General features: G+C 40.0%; 1 protein-coding gene across 6 annotated transcripts in view; it reads left to right on the forward strand.

Moving 5' to 3' along the window:
• The first annotated feature begins 757 nt into the window (after positions 1-757).
• The window catches only part of MKNK1 (MAP kinase interacting serine/threonine kinase 1), a 25,341-nt gene continuing 9,374 nt past the window's right edge, over positions 758-16,724 (forward strand). For 3 of the 6 annotated variants that reach the window (XM_009326571.1, XM_009326572.1, XM_009326573.1), the window contains exons 1-7: positions 758-767; positions 4,305-4,411; positions 7,831-7,929; positions 9,327-9,424; positions 10,888-10,967; positions 12,401-12,474; positions 15,808-15,912. In XM_009326571.1, the coding sequence (XP_009324846.1) occupies positions 7,833-7,929; positions 9,327-9,424; positions 10,888-10,967; positions 12,401-12,474; positions 15,808-15,912 (454 nt within the window). In that variant the 5' untranslated portion in view covers positions 758-767; positions 4,305-4,411; positions 7,831-7,832. Of the gene's footprint in view, positions 768-1,288; positions 1,392-4,304; positions 4,412-7,671; positions 7,930-9,326; positions 9,425-10,887; positions 10,968-12,400; positions 12,475-15,807; positions 15,913-16,724 lie in introns of those variants that run through there. The other 3 variants (XM_009326568.1, XM_009326570.1, XM_009326569.1) reach the window with 3 other exon arrangements.

Here is a 16,724-nt window from a genome sequence, read left to right on the forward strand (position 1 = left end):
CTTCGGGTCTCGGGGCCCTCTCCGAAGGACGTGGGAGTTTCCTATTGCTTGGAGCTGGTTATTCCCCGAAGGCTTAAACTGCTGTATTTCATACACAGTGCGTTTTTTAATAAAGGGTGGTAAGTCTACAAACTCCTACGACGGCTGCTTTCTATTAAGAATATTGCTGGAGCGGAAGAAGAGCGGGCAAAAGCGAATGAACCTGGTCCTAGATTTGATCACAAGTAATCTTTTAGTTCTTGTATTTTTCATCTGTTGTAAAACGATGAGAACTATGAACCCCTGGGAGCACTGAAAATCTATCTAGATTTAATCTATACTTTACCTCTGCAGTACCGGTTAGCCTGACCAGGGTGGCCTTCTGAGGCAGGTCAGAGGGAGGAGAAGCAAACACAAGGCAGCGGTGTAGCCCTGGTGACAGCTTGGCTGCTGGCTTTAGCAGGACGCGTGATAGCCAAAAATTAGCCCATTCTCCTGACACCATTGGCGCTTGTTTGTGAAGTGTCAGATTTGTTTAGAAATAAACCACTCTTTAGATTATTTTTCTTTTCTTTTTATGAGCTTACTGTTCTTAAACGCCTCTTTATTGTACAAATTTATGCCCCACAATTAGCTTGGGAAGATTGGCATATAGTCTGATAACTTTGGAGAACTACAGTTTGGCAGTTTTTTCAAAACAGAGCTCCTCTTCATGCCTTCCAGGTGCTGGGTGGAAGCAAGGCAAAATACACTTGCGGAGCTGAACCTCTTCCACTGCAGTTCTAAAGGTAATTGGTTTTGGTATTGGCAACCTTCCAGGTTAAGTGGATTTGGGTGCCTTGGACACTTGAAAGTTTCTTGACATTGAGTATTGTCCATCATGACATTATTTCGCAGTAGGAGTGCTGTTACTCCTTAATGCTTTCAAAAAAGGTATTTACTTCTTGAGGAATTTCCTCTCACCTTCCAGTACCTTCCTGGTAACAAATGTTAAAACACTAGTACGCATTTTATGTGATATCAAATGTGAAAATGCGATGGGAGTTTTAATGACTACTAATTTTAGAGTTGAAAGTACAGAGGATTTCTGTACTTAAAAACACATTTAGTTAGATGAACCTCTCCAAACAAGGCTGCTTGTTAACATGGGAGTATGTTGTGTAGCTTTTTTTCCAGTGACAAATGTCATTATCTGATCATTTGTGGGGTGTGGAGTAAAAGCAGGAAATGGTTATCTTGTATCTGTATGAAATTAAACATTGTCTTCTAATAACTTTTTCTCTTTGGTTTATACTTGAAAACTAGCAATGGAGCTGAGTGGGGTTAGAGGAGCTAATTGGCAATGCAGAGACAATCTTCTCAGAGTTGTTGATGCCATCAGACGTAGAAGAGAGTAAGCAGCTTACTGTTTAGTAAGTGGCCCTCAGAACTTATATGCTTTGTATATCTCCGTAATTTAAAAGTGCTCTAGGGGTTAGAGAAGCTTTGAGTAGTTGAGTCAAAGTACTGCTGCAAGGACTTTTCTCATTTAGAATATGTGTTATCTGGAGTTTAAAAAATAATTTTGCAGCTAAGTTCCTACTGCACTGTCATGGAAACTCTTAAATATGGATTGTCTGCTAGTGGTCAGTAGCATTAAATATCTTGTTTGGCTGTAGTGCTGTATGTGGAAGGAGGGAAGATGGTCTTTAGTGCAATAACCACTGTGTTTGACATGTTGTTCCCGACAAGGCTTACCATTCGCATTTATTTGTTAGCCCCGTGAAATACACCCTATTATATCCTCTCATCCGTGTAGCTGCCTCAGAGGCATGTTGTCCTAGAAAAAGAAATTAAAAAGATTTCTGTGTGTTTTTAAGCCACCTTCAGTCTCATTTGTTATCCTTACTTGTTAACTCATAGCTGGGGCAGTACACTTGTCTTGTTTGCCTTTGTCTTTCCAGTGGGGATGATAATAGTTCTTCTGCTGTCATTCTGAATGATAACTAATGCTTTTAAAGAAATACACGTGTGTCTGTATAAACATAGGCAGACCTCAGCAGAAGATCTCATGTCTACAGCATGTGTGCTAAAATATGCTATTTTCTCCCAACAGGAGAGGGAAAGGAATACTGTGTGCTCTCTTCTCCATTAAGGTTCTCTCTGCTTCCCCAGTAGTAATCACGGTGAAGTAATAAATTGGGGTGGGAGGAATCTATTTGAAATAACTTTATGTGCTATCCTGCAAAGTGAGATCCACCCATTGCTGGAGGGTTTGACTCAGAACCTCAGAAACCCCATGCTTAGTTTGCAAGGGAAGTGGGTAGCTGAGAGTACAAAAAGTTAGACTCTGCAACTTCTGCGTACGCAGAAGATAAGGTGAGTCTGGTCTTCTAAAAGTGTGACAGAAGGGAATCACAGAGAGAAGTATAGAGATAAAGAAAAAGGCTGTTGTAACCTTTTCTACAGAGTGAAGGATTTTAGAAGAATGATGTTAGCTGTTATACTGTGTACGTGTTACAGTAATGCCTGTGATAAGGCAGAATTGATAATTTTTCTCAGACTTGCTCTTTAATGAAATCAGATTGCTTGGACTTCCTGTGGACTTTCGAGTGTTCATTTTAAAATGTTAGTGCTCCTCTATCTTATTGGGAAGATGTTGGAATGTTTTTAAGTTCCTCTTCCTTCATGGATAATTCAGATTAATGAATTAAATGATATTAAAAGTTTTCTTATAGGTGGGATGAGAAGGTAACTGAAGGCTAAGAATGAATTATGGCAAACTACTGTAAAGATTAATGACCTATAAGAATACTCACTTCTTACAATGTGAAATTAATATTCTTACTTAATGCAATGCAGAATGAGTATTAAAATAATCTGCCTCTGGATTTGACACAGGGCTGTCCTGAAGAATTGGGCATCCTTCCTCTTCAGATTGTGTTTCTATTGATCTGTAATGTTACAAGCACAATTAATCACTATGTAGTTGCTTTATAAAGGTAGCTTTGATTATTCTGAGCTTCCTGCAACTAGCAGGTTTTGGCAGAATCAGCACCTGCTGGGTGAGTCCTGTTTCGTTATGAGCCACATCTACAGGAATCAAAGTGTTGCTGGAGAAGGGAGGGTCCAAGAATGATGTGAGCAACTGAGTTGGGAGGAAAATGAGACTGAAGTCTGTTTCCGTTTTGTTTCTTTGTCTGAAACTCTGGATGTCTGAAACTTTAAAGTGGCTTAACTTTTTTTTAGTTTTGAGCACACGTTTTTACATTTGAAGTCTGAGAGTCACAGGTACATCATGCTTGTGGAATCAAGGGACTTCCTCATGACTAACTATTTTATTGATTCTGTCGGTAGCTGTTGGAACAAGTAAACAATGGTTTTGAAAATAAACGTAAATCAACAGAGAAGTTGGATGCTGTTCAGAAGGTGCAGACTGGTCTGTCTGTTGTTCAGTTAGTCAAAATAGTATTTTTAAATCTCAATTAGAGAAGCCTCATCAGAGATCTCTGTGGTCTTTTATTCAGTCTGAATAAAAAGCCTTTGCTTTTGCAGTGTCTGTGGGACAGTAATATTTTTGTAATTGCAGCTGTTTAGGTACCACCTCAGTGGTCTGAAAACATCCTGTGCCAGCACATCAACTTTGAGTCTGTTTCATCTATTGAATTCTTGGTTGTGGCTATCCTCTGTGAATCCACAGAAGGCTTTATTCGACGCTTCTCGTTCTTCTTTTCTTCAGATGGTGTTACCTGAACATCACTGCCTTGTTTGCCGCTTGCTAGGAGTGAATTCAGTACTAGTGGTACCTGTTCTCAGGAGAATATTTTCAGCTGTGGAAAATGCTTTGTCATGCTCCTGGTCCACTGGAGCCTGTTTGGCTGCCTTCAAGACCAATTTCAAGACATGCTTTAAGTTGATGCTGTTATGGCTGTAGTCGTGGTGCTCTATCTTGGCAGAGTCTTGATCTAGGTTAGGAGTGTGATAATTCTTGTCCATTAAGAGTAATTCTGTATTTTATATCTAAACTTGTTATGGTTCTCCAATGGTATAACAACAAGAACTAATGAACACCATAAATCCCTCTATTTTTTTTTTTTTTTGCTAGACTGTAACGAGGTGGTCTCCTCTTCAGTTGAAATGACTGGAGCGCGGGAAATAATGCTGTGTTTTGCATTCTGTACTTAAGAGTTATAAAGTCTTCAATGCAGGGGTGTGCTCTTGATGTGTGCTCACACAAAGCCCGGCACAACAGGTTCTTGCAATCTTGAGACTCTGGGCACTACCGGAATGTATGTAACAATGTTTATGTGCTTTCTGAATGTAAATACGATTGTGTTCCTTTTCAGCTGCAGAACGACCCGGCTCAAGCAAGACCCAGTTTTGAAGCAGGTGCTAGTACCCAGACTCTCTGCTTAAACTGCTTTCTTCCATTGAGTTCAAACGCACAAACAAGGTATCTTCTTCTTAATAGAAAAAGGCATCTGTACTGTGTTCGCTAAGTGCTTCCTGTACATGTGTATGTGTGTTTTCTAAATATACCCTTCCTTCCTTTGGGAAGCGGATTAGAATGAGAGGAGAGTTGTGTCTGGATATTGGGTTTTGGCATGTTTGTATATGGAGTGTTAGGAAGCAAGATGAAGGGTGTTTTAAGATCTGGATGAAGTGAAACTTGTGGTAATTGTTCCTTCTTCACTTGGCATTGTTTGCAAGTCTTCTTTATAAGTGCTTTTGTTCATCCTTTTGAAGATAGTTGTAGAGGCCACAATAGCAAAAGGGAAAGGCTGTAACTATACCTTCCCACACAGGCTCTGAATAATGCATATGTTACATATTGCCTCAACACTGAATTATGATGATAATAAAATACAGGACTTCAACAAGACTGCAGCTGAGATGGAAACTTGCTTTCTTTTTGTTTGCAGTATGGATTTTGCTAGGTTACATTATCTGTAAGCAATAACCCTAACCTGACTGGAAGAGAAGGACAGATCAGAATTTGAACTGTTCCCTATTTCTTCAGCTTTTGTCAGACTGCTGGTCAGACAGTAGTCTCTCAGAGAACAGTCTGACTCTGTTATGGTCGGGAGGGATGCAAGAAGCGCTCTTTATCAAAGGTTTGGCTAGTCTGCTCTGAACACCAAGTAGTGTTCTACTCCCACCTCCCTGCACTCAGCCAGAATAGATCATGAAGTGGGTGGACAAGTTGGTTTGGAAGCAGGGGTTCAACGCTTCGGGCCACATTGCAAAATGACCTTAAAATGACAACAGTTAAACATTCATCTTGGACCTGACGTGTCTATGGGCCATTTCCCTCCAGAGCAGTTCATCCAGTCTCTGAGCTTTCTGCCTGGCAGGGTGAGCTTCCTCGGAACCCACAGTGTCCTTGTCACCAGAGGTAGTCCTGCAGTATGCAGAATGCTGCAGCACAGCTTGGATGGTTGAGGCACACTGCCTTTCAGTGTCATCAGAAACTTTGGTATATGGTCATAGAAACAGAAGCATTTCTTTGAAAGCTTGAAAAGCCTCTAAAGCATTTGGCTGGGCTAAAGGCATTTTCTTGTCATACCAGCTGTTACTGAAGTACTGGTTAATTATAACAAAGTGAATAATGAGAATGAAGCTGTGATACCTTTAAAGGAAAAGCTGTGTTGACAGAAGTGAACTACATAATGATGTGAAATAGCAGACTAGAAGGGTAGTAAGAATCTAATATAGCAAACATTTCATCCCTGTCTGATAGCAAATTTGGTCGAGACTATAGGTTGAAAACATCAGCTTTTCAGTAATTTGGTTTCTGTATACATGACTAGTGAACTTCCTGGTTTCAAGGAAGCAGTTCTCTGTAATTTAGGAATTGAGTCAGACTAAAGGGAATTGAAATAATGTGGTGAGTTATTAAACACCAGGCTGTAAATATCATAGCCGACTGGTAGAGTGCAGGAGAGGGTTGTGAAGAAATGTCAGCTGTGCTAAGAGGCAGGATTCATCTCCTGTCTTTTTGCATAATTTTTACTCTCTGTTACAAGCCCTGAAACCGTGAAGTATTTGAAATGGAATAGAACCTGCCTAGGTATGACTTGTTGACTTGCAGAAGGTCAGATCATTAAAATGACTTGTTTGACACCTTCTGGAAATGAAGCACCTCCTTCAAGCAGCCCAGCTCTATCTCTGAGCAGCTTCACATGTGTCATTTTGACCCCAATTCTGAGTAACTTCTAATGCAGGCTTCATGGAAATCAGGGAGAGCTGGAACTTGCTGTCAAAGGCTAGCCTTCTCTTTATGTTAAAATCTGAAATTGTATGGGTGTCAGTTTGAGTTAAAAAGCTGTTGTTTCAGAAGTTGGTAAAATGTATGCTTTTATATTATTGTATTTAATAACTCTCATATGTCATCCATCGTGATGATTTCTTAGCACGTTCTGCTTAAGACTTGAAAATGAGGATTTACTGTTGTCTTGAGGCTTTGAGTGATACATTTTTAAGTGTTTCAGTAAGTTAAAGGTCTTTCAAAATAGCACTTGTCTTAAATTTTCAGATGTGTGAGTTCTAAGTGACACTCATAATGGCTATTACTGACAGATATTGACAAGAAAAATACAACAAAGCAAAGAAAAAGTATTTCATGTATTGGTAGATTGTTGTGTAATATTTTCTGCCTTGGAGCTTCTCCTGTGTTTTCAGAGTACTGTAGAAACAGTGAAAGGCAGAAAAACGGCTATTCACAAAGGCTCTCTATTAAAGGAGAATTGCCAGAAAACTTTGTTGTTGTTTTCAGGGCTTGCTCTTCTTTCATTACCAATGTTCTCATAATTACACTATTTCTAGGGATTTAGTTTTTTCTGTAGTACAAGATCTTTAACTGTGAATTTACTTAGAAATCCTCCTGACTGTAAAATGTCTTAGCAGTGCTTTGCTACTGCCTTAAAGACCTTGAGCCGTGATTTTTAACTGTTAGGGCCAACTTGGCAGGATGTGACTGGTGTCATGGGAAGTGCTCATGTGAGTATAGCATGGAATCATTTAACCTTTCTGGAGATAGGTTAGCTGTATGAAGCAGCCTCTGGCAGAGAAAGAGTATCGCAATGTTTTTATTTAGGCCTTCCATAAGAATATGTGGGTGTGTTTTCTTTTTCTGCCATGTTATCTTGCATCAGTGAATTGTTCTCTCTGACTAAGCTCTTGTAATATCTGCAGCTAGTAATGCAGGAAGAAAATATCTAAATGCCATAAACACTGCTTGTTTTGGAGCATAAGTTATCCACTGATCTATGGTTTAGAAAGGCACATCGTGGTTCTGTGAGAAATGCTTTTTTTTCTGGCCTTTTGGCAGCATAAACTGACATAGATTGCTCCTTTGACCTCTTAACTCCTGTGGTTGCTTTGTTTCACCGGGCTGTTTGAAAATTCCCCACACCTTCCTCCTGTTTTGGAAGCTCATTTTCTTGAGCTGACTTGAAAAAATCTACTTGTAAAACAGTAGAATAGCTCAAAGAATAGCGCCCTTGTCAGGGCTGTAAATCTTGTCTCGCATCAGGGCATGTGTTATGTTGTGGGTAGCTCATGGTGGTTGTTGACAAGGTTATTTCCGTGCTTTGCCTTACTGTGCTGTGAGAAGAGGATTCAGTATAGATGCATAGTTATTTTCTTCTGTTTTTACATTTGTTTATCAAACCTCCCCAGAGCTGTTAATCAGCACCCAAATTGTCTTTTTAGGTTTCCTCTGATATTTTGGGGGAGAGATGGCAGCTTGTGATGAAGACAAGCAGAGAAACTTTTGGATAGCTTAAGAACAGAAACACACAAGAGCATGTTCGTTTTCTCCTATAGTAAAGTAACTGTGTGTTAAAGGCACCTTTATGTTCTGCCACACAGAGATGGTCAGCAGTCAGCCTCTCCCCATAGCAGACAGTGGGAAAAGGAAAAAGAAAAAAAGAACCAGAGCCACAGATCATGTCCCTGGGAAGTTTGAAGGTTGGTGGCAACTTCTAAGCTTTTAGTTGTAATGGTCTGTTTTCCCTCTGCTGTTCTCAGTTTTCTTAGCTAAACATTGCTTTTTGGCAAACATTATAAGTTAACATTTCTGGTTTTCTTCATACCCCATGTTTTGGTCTTCAGTCTCTTTTTTTCTCTTAGTGGTGAAATCTGAGTCCTATTAATAATCTGGTTTGATGTGTTTGTAGCTTGTTTTTTTTTAGTAGGAACAGTGCTGATGTCCAAATGTTTTGATCTAATAGATGTGAGCACAAATACCGTGAAGCATTGTAGGTAAAATACAGTTCAGCGCGACAAAGCTGACCAGTATAAAACTTCTTAGTGGGCAAGTAGCATTGTAAGGTACTTGCAAATCATGATGGTAGCAGTCTTCTAGGTTTAAACCTTAAAGTCTTCTAGGTTTAGACCTTCAAATTTCAATTATACTTAAAACACTATCTCTGCAAGTAGACTCTTGTCGTGGTTTAACCTCAGCCAGCAACTGAGCACCACACAGCCGCTCGCTCACTCCCCCAAAAGTGAGAAAACTCATGGATTGAGATAAAAACAGTTTAATAATGGAAATAAAATGAAGCAAAATAGTAATAATAATAGAATATACAAAGCAAGTGATGCGTGATGCAGTTGCTCACCACCCACTGACCGATGCCCAGCCAGTCCCTGAGCAGCAGCCCCCCCCGGCCAGCTTTCCCCCAGTTTATGTATTGAGAGCATAACGACACATGGTATGGAATATCCCTTTGGCCAGTTTGGGTCAGCTGTCCTGGCTGTGCCCCCTCCCAGCTTCTTGTGCACCCCCAGCCTTCTCAGTCGGTAGAGCACGGGAAGCTGAAAAGTCCTTGACGAGTGTAAGCACTACCTAGCAACAACTGAAACATCAGTGTGTTATCAACATTATTCTCATACTAAATCCAAAACACAGCACTGTACCAGCTACTAGGAAGAAAACTAACTCTATCCCAGCTGAAACCAGGACAACTTTGTATGGTAGGCATTTTCTGATCAAGGAGTGAAATGTTTTCCACCTAAAAAAAATTGGCGCTGTTTTACATGAAGACAGGGAAGGTGGGTGAGGTCCTAGCAATTGCTGAAATATAAAACGTTTCTTGTAGGAACAAACTTGTAATTTTGATGCTGGAATGAAGTCTACTTTAAATTTTCCTGGAACTTGAAGGGGGGAAAGTGAAAAATGAGACATAATTAAGGCTGGCACATCTACTATAGTACTGCATAAATCTATTTTCTGTCTTCATCACCAAGGGAATTTTTTCAGTTGCTGTCATATGAGGGATGCTCATCAGATAAATAGCTTGTCTTGATGTCATTCACTGAAGTGCTTTGGCTAATGTGTCCTTTCTGCTGGATTTCTTTGTCAGATTTGTACAAGCTGACTGCTGAGCTTCTTGGTGAGGGAGCATATGCCAAAGTTCAGGGTGCTGTCAGCCTCCAAACTGGGAAAGAATATGCAGTAAAAGTAAGTATAGAATAAAAGTGGCATCGCTTCTGTCTGTAACATGTCTTCTCCCTCCTAGTATCTCAGTGAAAACCTGCAATAGAGTGGATAATACCAAAAGCTTTTCGAAAATTTTTGATGCTTGAAATGAACCTGCTTTATAACTGTTGAGATATCTGTCATCTTAAGTATTGTGCCTCCAGAGTGAACTGGTATATCAGCCACAGATCGAATTCACAAACAATAAATGATTGTGTCATGGTTAGATCTCAGGGCAAGCTTTGCCCTCATGTCCTGATTTGATTGTAGTCCTACCAGTTTTTATCTCTTCTTATGAAAGAAGATGCCGAGTCATTATCTATCATGGCCTACCAAATAATGCAAGCTTTTGAGAATGCTGCTCCGAGTTCAGAGAGCGTCAGTTACTGCCATTAGTTCATGTAAAGCTGTCTCTTATTTTTTGATAGAAGTGAATCTTCTGTAATACCACTAGATTGAGTGTTAGGGCCCATTTACTGATTTGTGGTTATCCTGAGTCCCCCATTTAATTACAAACACAAATAATAGTAATAGGAAAGCTTTATGCTTGATTCTTTTGCAAAAACCATAGGCACAAAATTTTAAGTCCCTTTAAAAATCTAGTCCTATAAATGCTATAATTTTGTGTGTACTTCGTAGAATTGTTGAAGTTGAAAATGTGGAATAAACAAGCTGCTACATTATGAATGAGATGTCACCAGATACCAAGTCCCATGTACTACTGGTAAATGGTTGGCCGTTCTGTACCGGAGAACTCTGGCTGTAAAAATGAGAAACCAATACTGGATACAGATGGTGGTAGTATTTGTGGTAATGTCATGAGCTTTCAGTTCACATAGCAATCATTCAGTCTTAGCCTCTGTGGAAAGCCCTTGTCCTCTTTCAGTGTGAGGAGTGAGTGAAGGACTTCTGATGGCAGTACAGAAGGGCTCTGAGATTGAATGTGTTTTCTTTAATACATTGGGTCGTATTATTGGGCCTCCATGAAGTTTGCACTATGAACCAAACTCATTTTGTGGTGAACTTAGTACTTTTTACTTAAATGCCTATAATGACAAAGCTCTTCTTTTTGTCTGTTCAATGTCTGATGTGACTCAAATCTATTTTTGTTAGAAGTCAAAAGGATAGCCTTTTCCGCACCTTGCAGAGTTAAAATGATGCAAGAAAAACCTTGTGGTAACTGGTCAGTGACTGTGTAACATGTAGTTTTAGTTCCTTTCTTCTCTTCCTGTCCTCAGTTCTCTTGTCCTTTGAATGCCTTCCAGAGCTCTGCTGACACTGTAAATAAATGACAGATGAGAAATTAAACAAACAAACAAAGGTGGAGTGTTTCTCTCTGGTGGCCATGCCTGAGATTCAAGCTTTAGATCAGTTATCTAATTCCAGAGCCACATGCACAGTTAGAGCTCATATTTGAAAAGTTACTGCAGGAACTCTTTCCACAGATCATTGAAAAAAATGCTGGGCATAGTCGGAGTCGGGTTTTCCGTGAAATAGAAACGCTGTACCAGTGTCAGGGTAACAAGTAAGTATAGAGTCTTTGTTTATTTATTTAAAGTATCTTGAATATTTTTTCAAATTTTTAAGCCTCTTATGTGTAACTAGGCTAGGAGCTTTGCAGTGGTCTCCTTAAAACCAGTTGAAATTTGGACTTGACCTATTCAAAATAAGAATTTCCCCTTCTCTTACCTGTGAAATTTAGGGTAATATTTACAAATTAAAAGTCACATAACTCAATTAGCAACCAGGTCAGTGTAGCCTGAATGTGCTTCAGTGATGCATGGCTTTTGTCCGAATGAGGAATTAACATTTTGACACTCTCCCCTGTGATTTCACCATCAGCAAAAGCTGACATGATACCAGCTGCTGTTGAAAGGAACAGTCTTGATGTTCCTTTCCTTAATGCGTGGCTTGTCCTCCTCTGTGTCAGCCTTCCTGCTTTTGCACTGGAACTCGTAGATCAGCAAAAAGCTAATTTAGTTTTCATTTGGATGTGTGCTGACTTCACATAGCGACAGGATGAAGCAACTTTAAAGCTGCTACTCCTGTCTGAAAAGGAGGGAACGCCTATGCAGCCAGTGGCACCGTGCTCTGATGAGTTGGAGCCAATTCTGAAACTACTCCTTTAGATGTCTCTCTTAATCTAGAATGTATACAACAGCTGTTATCTGTACTACAGTTGTACGGCTCATATCGAGCCTTTTTTTTTTTAAATTCTAGTACCACACTTAAACAAGTTTGTTTTTAAATTATCTTTACCAAACTCATGGGCTTAAGTTGTGCTACAGAGAAGCAGATTATGTCTTTGTTTTGTGTGTGGTTAAGAGCATATGGTCATCCAGTACATAACTGATGAAAAACTCAAGCTCTCATGACCATATGCAGAATTTGGATTTTCTGTGTACTGTAAGTATAGAAAAGTCTCACACATTTGACATTCTCAAGGCATCATGGCGTGTTTGTGTTGTGCTGCAAAGACTGTACACTAGCTAAACAGGAGTTAGTTAGTCTAAAAACGGCAAGTAATGCACTGTATTTAATGTCATGTTGACAGATACCTGTCTCCTCCGAGCCCTCTGTGTTCTGCCTTGTGATTTCCAGAGAGAAAGAACACCAATTTAATTATTTTTTTTGTTCTTGCCTTCAGCACAAATACAATGTTCTAAATTATTAAATGCAACCTATTACCAGTTATCTTCCTGTCAATTGAACAGTAGCAGAACTCTTTCACAATCCTGTCTGATTTTGGTGTTTGGCCTGCTTCCCCTGCTTAAATTTCAGTGTGAGTTGGAATTGTGGTTTTAATGCCATAGGCAAGCAAAGCAACTTGTTTAATTAGCATTTTTATTTTTGATTACTTCTGGCACTTCCTAATTATCCATGCTGAAACTCTTCATTGTTCTGTTTATACTTTGTGCCTGTTTCTTCTATTTCCCCTCTTTTTCCTTTTTTTTAAAGGAACATTTTGGAGTTAATAGAATTTTTTGAAGATGACACAAGATACTACCTTGTCTTTGAGAAGCTGCGAGGAGGTACCGTGCAGTAACTGCTTTTGTTCATTGAATCATCTTGGTCCTGTTTTTTCTCAGTGTTTTAAAGTAGAAAATGAAGAGCTTATTTTAAATGCTTGAGAATTTTAAGACAAAGAAGTAGTAGAGGAAATAATATACAAAGTTTGAAGTATGGTTATTCTTGAATATTGATGGATCTGGTCATACATTTGCAATCCTTTTCTGTAGTTAAGCGATGGAAATGTTAGCTCTGTTAAAGTGGAAGCTTTGGAATATAGTTAGTAGGTCACAGTACCTTCAGGCAAGGGCAGACACACAGCATGTCAGGTATTATGCATGATCTTAGTACAGCATCCATACACTCTGGTAGCATTTTCCCTTGATGTAGGATTGACTTTGTTTCCTGAAACTCAAGGAGCACTGTTGTGAAAAACATCTTGTTTCTGCCTTGGGTTGCTGTAATTGTGAAGCAGTTAGTTTGTGGCTGTTTGAGGACCGATCAAGTGAGCATGTGTTGTCACTGATCTCCAGCATTTAACACTCACCTGGGGAATGAGAAGGCTACATCAAGCACTTTGTGGGCTTTATCACATTTGTCTGCATTGAGCATAATTACAGTATCCATTAATTTCATGGCTTTGCAAAACCATGAGTTAAGTGTGGCCCACCCTTCAAAGAAAAACTGAGTTTCTGAATGAGTATACTTCTGCCCATAGAACATCATCTGTTGTCACTGATCAAGAAGGTTTTCAGTAGCAAACCATATGTGTGAGAAATGCAAATTCTTTCAGTATAGATGCAGAACTTTTTAGAAAGAGAAGGACTTTTTTTTTTTGAGTAAAAGCTTTTGTTCACCTTCCCTTAAAATTACTGCATCATTTCATTGTGGTTTTCTCTAACGCTGTTCTTAATGCACAGACTTCTCTGACAAATTAGCTATAATAGGGCTGGATTGGGATGAATCTGCATTTGTTTCTTTTCCCATCTCCACATCCTTCCAGTAGTTAACCCTTTTCTTTGACTGTGAGACTATGGTTGTTACTGTACCCGCATGGCTGCTGAGAGGATAATAATGCTACACTTTGTTCCCTCTCTTAGCTACTGTTTTTACAGTGGTCAGCTAGGGCTGGTTGAGGCTAGTTTTGTCTCTGAAAAATTTCAGCATTTGAAGTGTTAGGTATGTGGGTTTGAACAATTTTCAAAGAAATAATAGGAATTAGGAGTCAGACCAGCTTCTGATGTGCTACAGCATTGTGGCTGGCAAGAATGAGAACATTAATCTTCAATGCAAGACTTACTTTAGTAACTCCAGTCTCAGAGACCGATGTTAGCTACAATGTTGGGGCATAACTTGGCCTTTCCATCTTCAGCTTTGCCTTCCTGTAGCTGTGGTAACTGAAGGAGCTCTGCTCCCATTTTAGCTGTGTTCAGTTCACTGTGATATGCAGAAGCCGTTTAATATCCTTGCCTGACAGCATTTTATAATTGAAAGTGTTAAAATCCAGCTTATTATACTGAACTTGCATGAATTAAGAGTAGTTTCCTTTTTTTTTCCCCTCTAAAATGCATTTTGGGAGGTGCTATATGATGCTTTCTCTCTGATGAATACTGGAGGTAGTACCAACTGTGGCAGGGCAGCCCTGCTGTTCTTTCTGTTTGTGGGATTTCTCTACGTGGGCTGAATATAAAGTCTGTAGAGTATGTTTTCATTGATATAATTTTTATCTGAGAGAGTTTGGAACATCAGCTCTATTTAGAAGGGTAATCTGAAATAAACCTGCTGAGTGAAATGAGCACTTCAAGTAGCTCAGTATTGTTTCCTGCAAGGTCTGGGTTTTTTTCCACAGGGATGGAAACATTCAAGAACTGTTACTATTTTCTAAAGGTGTAAAGAACAACTATACCAGGAAAACCCTTTGAACTCTGCCCTTAAATCTGTAGCAAGCTAGAAAGCGGTGTTTTTGGTGAGGGAAACCTGTATTTGAAATCTGATAACCTGGTCCAAAGTGGCTTTCCTCCACCCATCTGACACAGCATATCCATGCATATCTGAAGAGTCTTTTGTCCATCCTTCTTTTTGAGTGTTTCCCTGTTTCCTTTCTGAATCCTCGCTGTGGAGGAGTGGCAGCAGCATTGGTGGTATAAGAATAGGAATTACCGCAATAGAGAATGGGAGGTTTCCTTCCACATCTAGAACTGAAGAATAAAAATGAAATCACCTGAGATATAAAATGTTTACTGTATTGGTGGCTAATAACAAATGGCAGTTACTTCTTGAATTTCTCTGCCTGATTGCTTTTATAATTATACCTCTCTGGGTAAGAAAATGGAAGACAGTAGTAAGGCTATTTAGTGGGCTTGGATCTCTGTGGACTACATTTAATTGTTTTTTTAAAGACATTTTTAATCTTTTGAGAAGATTGATGGAATTCACTTAAGATAAGGAATCAAACCTCCCTTTATCCTTTGTTAAAGGGATACCAGTGGAGCTCTGCCTGCAAGCTTCCAGTCCTTCAGTATGTTCATATTTGAGGTCTTCTGCCAGATTTTATGTCCCTGGGCAAATTTTGCCTTAAGTCAGTGTATGAGCCTTACTTTGATGTCAGTGGGAATTTTAATGTGTATTTAAAGGTAGAATGTCTTTTTCTTTTGATGGTGTTGAGACAAAAATCATGTATACTTGACTTTCAGTGCAGGATTTCAATTTTCACATTTTATGAAATGAGGAGAGTTAGTTTAAGCATGGCCACCTGTGACCTGGGGGAGGGTGGGTTTTGCTGAAGTGCTATGTACATCCTTAGCTGATGTTTGAGTTTTAGTAGTACTATTAGCAAGTCTCTACTGTTCAGTGTGTGGAAAACAGGCCAGTCGTGCTGGGGCAGTAAAAAGTGATTGCCTCTCACGCTGTGCTTAAACTAGAGGGCTGCAGTGTTTGAAAATTATGTTGCATGCTTAAGTATTGAAGTTGCTCAGTTGTACCTTTTTCTTCTTAGTCACTCCCCTGTTCGGTCCACGGAAGTTGCCTGCTGTGAAAGGCTGTTATAAAATAAGAGAAATGAGGTTATGGATTTATGATACTTGGTACTAGTTCATCATTATTTTCTGAGGCTATTTTCGTATAAAAACATAGGATTGTGATACTTCCATTTCTGCCATGTAAACATACTGGGACAGAGTGTTAGCTGCAAATAAATTTTCTAAATTACTTCTGGCCCTGTTCACACTGAGATCAGTTCTCCCTTTACGGCAGACTGGTAGTGGCTGTTGCACTTTTATCCTTGTATTGACAAAGCCTTTTCTCAGCCCAGGCAGCATTCATACTAAGGTTTTGCCTTTTACCTGTTAATCTTACAGGTTCAATCCTGGCCCATATACAAAAGCGGAAGCACTTCAATGAACGAGAAGCTAGCAAAGTGGTGAGAGATATTGCCTCTGCTCTGGATTTTCTTCATACAAAAGGTAAGAGAAGGCTGTCCACATCTTTACTAGTTGATATGGTACGCTTAGGTTATGGAGCACATTTTATCTGTAGGTAGCCAGCCTTTGCTAGCATTTCTATTTACAGCAATGCCAGATGACTTACGCTGTTTTCCTCTGTAATAATTATTTTCATAATGTGGTAGTTTAAGTAATCAGCTGTGTTAAGATGGTATAGCTTTTTGAAGAAAAGTTAAATCAGCATCCAGGGAGAATTAACATTAGGGTTGAATCTGTTTGCTTGTTGGCTTAGACAGGTGTACTCTCCGCTGGGTAAAAAACTGGCTGGACGGCCGGGCCCAGAGAGTTGTGGTGAATGGAGTTCAATCCAGTTGGCGGCCGGTCACGAGCGGTGTTCCCCAGGGCTCAGTTTTGGGGCCAGTCTTGTTCAATATCTTTATCAATGATCTGGATGAGGGGATCAAGTGCACCCTCAGTAAGTTTGCAGACGACACCAAGTTGGGCGGGAGTGTTGATCTGCTGGAGGGTAGGAAGGCTCTGCAGAGGGACCTGGACAGGCTGGATCGATGGGCCCAGGCCAACTGTATGAGCTTCAACAAGGCCAAGTGCCGGGTCCTGCACTTTGGCCACAACAACCCCATGCAGCGCTACAGGCTTGGGGAAGAGTGGCTGGAAAGCTGCCTGGCGGAAAAGGACCTGGGGGTGTTGGTTGACAGCCGGCTGAACATGAGCCGGCAGTGTGCCCAGGCGGCCAAGAAGGCCAACGGCATCCTGGCCTGTATCAGAAATAGTGCGGCCAGCAGGAGCAGGGAAGTGATAGTGCCCCTGTACTC

This window comes from Pygoscelis adeliae, unplaced genomic scaffold (genome assembly GCF_000699105.1).
Source record: "Pygoscelis adeliae isolate BGI_AS28 unplaced genomic scaffold, ASM69910v1 Scaffold306, whole genome shotgun sequence".
NCBI lineage: Eukaryota > Metazoa > Chordata > Aves > Sphenisciformes > Spheniscidae > Pygoscelis > Pygoscelis adeliae.